The 8,323-nt window shown below is 42.6% G+C and overlaps 1 protein-coding gene across 3 annotated transcripts; it reads left to right on the forward strand.

Moving 5' to 3' along the window:
* The first annotated feature begins 164 nt into the window (after positions 1-164).
* On the forward strand, positions 165-7,710 carry ZBTB8B (zinc finger and BTB domain containing 8B). 3 transcript variants are annotated; one of them, XM_010576040.1, is made up of 4 exons: positions 165-743; positions 948-1,398; positions 4,097-4,275; positions 4,588-7,710. In XM_010576040.1, exons 1-4 carry the CDS (start codon positions 453-455, stop codon positions 4,903-4,905), a joined length of 1,239 nt encoding a protein of 412 aa, XP_010574342.1. In that variant the 5' UTR covers positions 165-452; the 3' UTR covers positions 4,906-7,710. The 3 variants fall into 3 exon arrangements, with proteins under 3 accessions (XP_010574342.1, XP_010574341.1, XP_010574343.1); XM_010576039.1 differs by having other exon boundaries at positions 165-1,398; XM_010576041.1 differs by lacking the exons at positions 4,097-4,275; positions 4,588-7,710 and adding an exon at positions 2,005-2,243 and having other exon boundaries at positions 165-1,398.
* Positions 7,711-8,323: the final 613 nt, after the last annotated feature.

Genomic DNA, 8,323 nt, shown 5'->3' on the forward strand with positions numbered 1-8,323 from the left:
CAGCCCCGGCCTGGCGATACCGAACTCACCCCTCCGCCATCTTGGCGGCCTGACGTCACCAATATTTACCGACCCCTCACCCCGCAGGCCCCGCCGCCGTGGGCCGTGACTCCCCGCCGACGTCACTTCCGTCTCCTCCTCCTCCTCCTCCCGGGAGGGCGGCTCGGTTCCCCCGGGTTACCGCCCGGTTTACCGGGGCTAAAGGAAAGAATCCTCGGCGGCAGCGACGGTGCCTGCCGGGTGGCGGGGAAAGAGCCACGGGGGTCCGCGCGGCGGTGGGGAGGTGGCGGCGGGGCCGCTCCCGTTCCCTCCGGTTCCCTCCGGTTCCCTGCCGTCCCCTCCGGTTCTCCAGAAGTTACCCGCGGCCCCCGGGGAGAGGCTGGCGGCGCGGTGGTCCCCGGGAGTCCCTCCTGCTTGACGGTGCCTTGCGGTCGATTCTGTCAGCGGGAGCGATGGAGATGCAGTCGTACTACACGAAGCTTTTGGGAGAGCTCAACGAGCAGCGCAAGAGGGACTTCTTCTGCGACTGCAGCATTATCGTGGAAGGGAGGATCTTCAAAGCGCACAAAAACATTTTGTTCGCCAACAGCGGTTATTTCCGAGCCCTGCTGATTCACTACATCCAAGACAGCGGACGCCACAGCACCGCCTCGCTGGACATTGTCACCTCGGAGGCCTTCTCCATCATCCTAGATTTCCTTTATTCCGGGAAGCTAGATCTCTGTGGGGAAAATGTTATTGAGGTGATGTCTGCGGCTAGCTATTTGCAGATGACCGATGTGGTCAACTTCTGCAAAACGTATATAAGGTCATCGTTAGATATTTGCAGGAAAATAGAGAGAGAAGCTGCTTTCTATCAGGCTGATAGCGGGAGCGTGAGTTCTGCAAGAGAGGGCACCTCATACAGCTCAAAGAGCCAGTGCTCTGCCCCTGTCTCTTCCCTGCAGGAAAAGGAAAGGATTTCGGATTGCCAGAGAGATCCTCCCTGTGGTGAATGCAGCAGCTGCCATCCCCTGGAGCTCGTCGTCAGAGACCCCCTCAGCAGCGACTCCCCGGACGACGTTAATTCTTCGCTGCCCAAGGGGGTGGAACCCAAAGTGGAGTTTGACTCGGATGAAGTGGAGGTAGAAGTGGGTGAACGGCTGCCACAGTACCCGACTCCGTTGTCCCTCGAGCAGATGGAAGAGGGGCTACACGGCGGGCAGGCGATGGACCTGGCCTGCAATAACTATCATATGAAACAATTCCTAGAGGCCCTGTTGCGCAACAGCTCAGCTCAGAGAAAGGATGATGTGGTTCATCACTTTGTCCGGGGCTTTGAGGGTAGGCCAGAGGATGCAGGGGTAGCCATGAGTTCCATGATGGACATTCACAGCGACTGGTATGGTGAGGACACAGGTGAGAGGACTCCGGGGGGGTGTAGTCTGTATAATCGAGGAGGAAACCACTTAGTGGCACAACTTCCTTTGTCACTCTCATTCTTGTCCAGGAATATATATTGCTGAATATTATGCCATAGCAAAATAAACTATTGTTCTGGAGTTCAAAAGAAAGCTGTACTCTTTTATTCAGTGCAGCGTTTGGGAGGTAAGTATTTCTGACAGCTTTTACGGTCTCTTTGAAACAGATGCTGGAGCTTGGTGTTGGTGACACTGCTTTAATAAACAATCTCATTTGGGACCTTGTTGAGTGGCAGGTGAATTTTTAAAAATAATCTTCCTCTCATAATGTTAGTGTTAGAAAGAGCAATCAGAAAGATTAAGTTGAGCTGCCACAAGAGGGATCTGCTGTAGAACCTGGCAGAGCAGAAGTAACTTATTCCACCGCAGCTCCTGCCAGCGCATCAGTTGCTGGATGATAGTCTGTTTGGTGTTACTTTGAACTTCAAAAGGGCAGAAATCAGTTTTATTCAATACTGAGTGATACCTAGAAATTCTTTAAGAGCACTGAAAACTTTAAACTCTGTGGTATTGCATAAAGACGAGACTTAACTTTTACCTTTAGAGGCAGACTCGCTTTTCAGCTGCTGGTCACCTGAGGTTCTGCTGCTTTCCCAAGCCCAGGCCTGTTGGGATGTCTCACGCTGACAGGAATATCTCCTAGCAGTGGTGTCAGGGACCTGGAGAAGAAGAAAGGTCGTGTCCATATGCATTTCTCCTGAAGTGGACAATAAGGATTTGGGCATTTTATCTGCTTACGGCAATGCTGGTGCACAACTTGCCTCGTCCAAACTGCCTTACGAAGATGGGAGGTGGCTCTGACAAACGTTGCAAGTGCCATCGCTGTTCAGGATGTGACAAATGCAATTATGGTGTGGGCCACAGAGAGGAAATCTTTCACTGAATATTCTTCTCTAGGTAGCAAGCTTACATTTGTGTCATTTTCAGCTCAAGCGTGCATGTGTGATCTTAAAGCCAATAAAACCAATATATTCTCTCACAGCTTTAAAATAAGGAATCTGATAAAATCACAAATCCAGTCTTACAGTCACCAGAAGACTAAAGTTAGCAGAACAGAGTGCTGTCACCACCAGATCATGCCTATGGTTTTTGACATGTAGCAAGGCAAGAGCATCTAACACACAAACTTTGATTACTTTTTTTTCTCTCTTAAAATCTTCACACTGTTAATGAATCATTAAAAGGGAAATGCGTCTAGGATTTGATAGAGAACATCAGGTCTTATGACAACGTCTTAGAAATGTTAACGGTAGATGTGCTTTAAATAGGAGTGGGGAAAAAAAACCAAACCTTGCATTCAGTTATGTTTCTTTGCTAAAACTGAACATCGTAAGCATTTAGTAGAATGGAGGTATCTCTTCGCCGTTTTTAGTGGTCCTGCTGTCTTAGCATTTTCACAAGACACTAGGAACGAGAACTACAAAGTCCTGATAAAAGAATGGTTCTCTCGTGCATTCAGGCTGACAGTTAAGATAAATGCCACTTACTTTCAAGTGTCCGCGTCTGTTCCAGTCACCCTGGTCCCCGTCACAGCTGATGGAGGATAAACAGGCACCTCTGGAGAGCCTGGAAGCAAGGCAGGTCTAAGAACTGCTTTTCTTTTTTTAACCAGAGCTCTAAACATCCAGCAGGGATTAGCAATACCTTGTGAAGGTCCAAAATTGGGTGAGATGAATTTCACTTGATAGCCACACGTTAATACTAGACACTCCTTTTTTTTTTTTGAGACTGGGTTGGACAAACCTTAGTACAAGGAATGTTCTACAGCCCCACTTACTTTGGTGTAACTGTTAAAGAGCTCAAAGCTTGATATGCAAACACTTTCCTGAATCAGTACCTCAAACAGGGAAAACTAATCTTGTAGTATAACATCTCAACCTTTATGATGGAAAGGAAGCTCGTATCTGAGCTGATACTGACAAACTTGGGAATACCCATGTTTATGTAAAATGTGATCTTCAAATTTAATTCCCTCTTTTTGCATCTGACTTCATAAATTAGATATTACTTGTGTACATATCATTTGATTTTAGGAAAAGTAAAATGCTATCAGCAAATATATTTGAGTCCTTCATCTTGTTATTACCAATAGAAAGGCTAAAGTGAATGGCAGTAGAAAACAAGCATTCATATTTTTAGATGAGTTCCCCACATCTAAATTTATGCACTTTGTAAAAGCACACGGGAAACATTGCACTACTTCTACCTGTAATTTGTGTTAAAGATTTTAGTTTCTAATGCTGTTTAATGCTAATGGTATCTTAAAAAAAAAGGAAGTAGGAGGCTTTCTATGGCTGAGAGAGCACAGAAAACCCACTGCACTAAAAGTAAATTTTTGGCACTTAATTAAATGGCTTCTTAAAATAAAATTCATTTGTTTTTCTGTTGTGACCAGCTCCCTTAAAGTATCAGCTATGTAAGTATAGGCAGGCAGATTTTCAAGGGACTTGATCGTCTGCAGCTGCATGATGTCTTCTGAAATTGCACAACCTAGAGAAGTTCCAGGTAAGCCAAATACAAAGAGAGGTGAAAGTGCAATTATCCTGACTCAGATGTGCAGCAAGGAGGATAAGAAACCAACACAGCTAACGTTGGTGAACTGCCTAATCTAATGCATTGTGTTTTTTTTCCAAAAGGTGATGTGTTAGTTGTGCCAATCAAGCTTCACAAATGTCCGTTTTGTCCCTACACGGCTAAACAGAAAGGAATACTAAAACGGCACATTCGCTCTCACACAGGTGAGAGACCCTACCCCTGTGAGACGTGTGGGAAACGTTTCACTCGGCAGGAACACCTTCGGAGTCACGCTTTAAGTGTAAGTTTGAGAGATTATATTTATCAGGAAATATTTTCCCAATCGTATTCCCAAAATACATTGGACAAAATGATTGTTGCCAATGTGAGATGAACTTTTCTAATAATAAGTTTAAGCCACGGATATTTGGTTCGTTAGCACTTATGTAGCCCCAAATCTTTGTTGCTGGAAATGTGATGGGATCGTCTGCCCTTCAGCTTAAGTGTAGATGTTTTTCTGTTCTAGGAATATATGCAAACCAGCACCCTAGAAAGAGCTAAAGGGAGAAGGCAGATTGCCTTTTTTACCATAGTGTTTTATTTTTAACTTCAGGTGCATCGATCAAACAAGCCAATTATCTGTAAAGGGTGCAGGAGAACATTCACAAGTAGCCTGTCTCAAGGATTACGACGCTTTGGCTTGTGCGACAGCTGCACCTGCGTGACCACCACCCATGAGGACTCGATGCCCATTAACCTCAGCCTAATGGAACCTTCATCAGAAGGCCAAGAAAAGGGTGATGCCGATAACGATTGGCCCATATATGTGGAGTCTGGAGAGGAAAATGATCCAGCTGACGATGATGATGCCGATGGTGATGACAAGCAGGAAATCCACAGGAGCTTATCAGATCGAGAAACACTTATGTAGCAGTGAGAGGAGAGTGGGAGCATTTAAAGTGTTTCCCTGGCAGTGGTCAGTCTGCAACTGGAAACTGCGTGTTTGCCCAATTAGTGGGACTGTGCTGTTTTTTTATATTCCATTTTTTAATAGAAGAGTGGGGAGAATTGGAATTTTTAATACTTTTCAGTGCTGTGCACCAGAAATCTGTGAAGAATCTTCTGTCTGGGGTTCACAGAGGTTGTACTTGAGCAATTTCCAGTGGTGTCTCTGCCTCCTAGTTTTGATTTTGCAGGTGGAACATCTCTGTTTCGTTTTGATAACAGGTTTCTTCAAATAATGCTGTCATGGTCCTTAATCCCTGATCTGAAAGGGGCACCATCTTCTCTCTGAAGATTACATTAAAAGAAATGTAGTTTTCATCCATTATCTTGGACTTTTCTAAACTAGGTTGTGATCCTTCTGTATTAGGACAGTATTATCTAAATTGTAATCCTTAAGTGTTTGCTTAGACTGGATTTGACCTGGAAACCAGGACAGACAAACCAGGATAACAAAAATATGCTCCTGATGAAAGCATAGACAGAATAAACATATTTCACGTGTCCTTAATTGCAGGTATTTAGAGAACAAACTTCTCTTTCTGTATTGTTTTTATTGCATCTTTCTCTCTGAAGAGCTTGGACTACAGATCTTCAGATGTGTCTTTAATGTCATTTAGACATTAGTAGTCTTGGCTTAAGAAATATTAAGCATACATTATGGTGTCTAGTGTCCTGGTCTCTCAGTTTAGACTAAGCGAACTGCCCAATCTTCTTCAGTTTTTTACACTAGAAGTTAAAAGCTGTCAGGCAGGTTACTTGGCAATTCTGATTCTGGTAGATTAAATAGCCAGATTCACAGCTGATGTAGCCGAGGAGCAGTTAAATATAAATATCTGAGCTATGCATATAAACCAGCTCTGAATACCCTTTTTGAAGCAATTGGGTAGGAAATCTCAGAAATTTTTACTAGCCTCTTTGTATGCAAATCCTTTTCTTTTACTATATTTTCTTCTAGTCTTTGGTGATCCTTCTCATGGTTTGTGTTGTTGTGTGAACTTATCCAAGTACTGTTTTGTTGTGGTTTTTTTTTAAAAAAAAAAAACTTAAGCGTGGACCTCATGTTTCTTTGCTGGGATAAAGGTTGGCTTTCAAAGGAGGTGATTTTTTTTGCCTTTCCAGTAGCAAGTTGATACAAGCTATCAAAAATCAAGCTGGGAAGCTTTAGAAGAAAATGCACCACCAACAGAAAGCCTGTTTGCCTATGGGTAACCTACTGTTTCCTAATGAAGAGACAAAACTGAAATATACTGTGAAACAAGACTGTTAATGCTTCTTTAGTATGTTGTTCGTAAGTGTTTCATGAAAAGGCAAATTGTATGAGTCTTTCTAGCTGGAGTAAGTGCTAGATCAGAAGCTTGTAGACAGACATGGCTGACAAAAAATGAGCAGTTCCTCCCATTTAACAAGGCAGTGCTTCTTAAGGTTTTTAGTGTAAAGACTTTACATTTGGCAAACATTAGATGGAACCTAAAAAACAAAGAGCCCCCTGATTTAACCAGGGTTTGTTTGGAGGTTTTTTTGCATACCTTGTGTTTTTATTTTACATACTGAAAAAGAACAATTTAGCTTCTCTATCTGCTTCATCCTACAGTGAAACAGTAGTCCTATAGTCGTGTTGCAATTTACTCGTTGAGAGGTGATCTGATATCACAAATGGATTTAAAAGTTCATTGCCAGATCAGGTAGGATGAGGAAAGAAGAAACAAGCTTCTTTTTAAACAAGTCCCTTTACTAATGATTCCTGAAAAGAGCAGAAGGTAAAGAGACTTGTTCTGAAATAGTCTGGTCTAAATTCTTGATGAGTGCCACCTTCGCAAGAAGATACGGGAGTGCTACATTTATTTTCTGTAACTTAAGTTGCATAAGCTTTCAGTAGTCCCTATTCCAGGTCATCTGTAAATTTGAGTTTGTAATAGCTAACTGTATCATAGTGATATATATCATCATAGAAAAATCTCACTGGGACAAAATCTTTAAAAAATTCAGGGCTCTATAGCCCCTATTTCCGTCATTGAAATTAAGACCATCAAAACTCATGTAGATGCCAGATTTGGAGCTGAGCTCCTTTGAAGATCCTGCTGTGGTTTTGGGTCCTTAGCACTTTTGAAAATCTGAGCAAAATGTCGGCTTGTAAATCATGCTGGTACATTTGAAAATGCCACCTCCAGCCTACCAGGGCTAGTCTTTTGGACTACTACTCTATTTTTGTTGAGTCCATCCAACATCAGAGGGTGGTTTTTTGGTATCTGCTTATCTGATAAAGGATGGACTTCTGCGTGTGAGAACACCTGAAAAAGAGTCACAGATTATCTGTGTTTGTTGGGAGACGAACTCGCTAATGAAAGTGGGGTAAGAATGTAAACAGGGATCCAAAATGGTATTTAGTGACCAGGCATCCCAATTTCAGGCCATTCTAGCGTGAAGATGCCACCTCATTGTAAATATTGGTAGAAGCCACTAGACATGGAATATCAGCTGGGCATGGTTCTGGCTAGTGCACCACAATTAAACCGTCAGAAGATTTAGCTTCTCACACGGCTGAGCTGTGCTGAGGTGCGGGCTAGCTAACTCTGAAACTGTAAAGTAATTCAGAGTAGGGAAAATTAACCTCTTGCGAAAGTCTGTTAGTAAAAGCTGCAGGAATGACTGCAGAGACCTTCAGCAATTTTACTTCAACCTGCTTTCTTTGGTCTTAGAGATTGTTCTTGTGTGTCTTGTGCATAGAGAATGGAGCTGTATTAAGGTTTGTGTAACACTGGGTAAGGGGTGCGGGTGGGGGGTACACCATTCACATTCCAGATTGAAAGTGACCACCAAAATCGATGTTTCCTGTTGATCTGTCATATTGTGCTGCTTTGTTTTCAATGGAGTCCTTCAGCCTTTGTATTTAGAAGAGGATGTAGTTTATCCACATTCTTGTGACCAGATGTTCATGTAAATCTGTTTGCTGTGCTTTCCATTTAGTTTTTGGATGTTTTTCCTGAAATCTTCCATTGTAGATCCAGCCTCTACAAGCTTTGAGAAAATGATGCAGCTGTTTTAAAATATTCATATGGTGCTTAATGAAGAATCAAAAATAATGTTTTTAGGAAAGTTATTTCTAATATCTCTTTCTCAAAGTTTTTTAAAGGCCACGCAGACTACATATCTTAACGTCTTAGCTCTATGTATTTGACTTTGTTTAGGAGTATACGTTTTAACGTACTTTTGCACATAATTGCACTGTATTTCACTAAAGGAATACATGCTGCACTGGTATTTGTAGCGCATTTAATTTCTTGGTGCAAGACCTTGTAAATCTTCCAAATGTGGCCATTTAATTTACTGATGTTTTGTAAGGCAGT

This window comes from Haliaeetus leucocephalus, unplaced genomic scaffold (assembly GCF_000737465.1).
Source record: "Haliaeetus leucocephalus isolate CR32 unplaced genomic scaffold, Haliaeetus_leucocephalus-4.0 Scaffold517, whole genome shotgun sequence".
Lineage (NCBI taxonomy): Eukaryota > Metazoa > Chordata > Aves > Accipitriformes > Accipitridae > Haliaeetus > Haliaeetus leucocephalus.

Excerpts from the sequence above, each read along its gene's own strand:
- ZBTB8B (XM_010576039.1), top strand. The coding sequence starts at position 453 with ATGGAGATGCAGTCGTACTACACGAAGCTTTTGGGAGAGCTCAACGAG. Across the intron at positions 1,399-4,096 it reads CTGGTATGGTGAGGACACAG|GTGATGTGTTAGTTGTGCCA; the intron begins GTGAGAGGACTC and ends TTTTTCCAAAAG. Across the intron at positions 4,276-4,587 it reads TTCGGAGTCACGCTTTAAGT|GTGCATCGATCAAACAAGCC; the intron begins GTAAGTTTGAGA and ends TTTTAACTTCAG.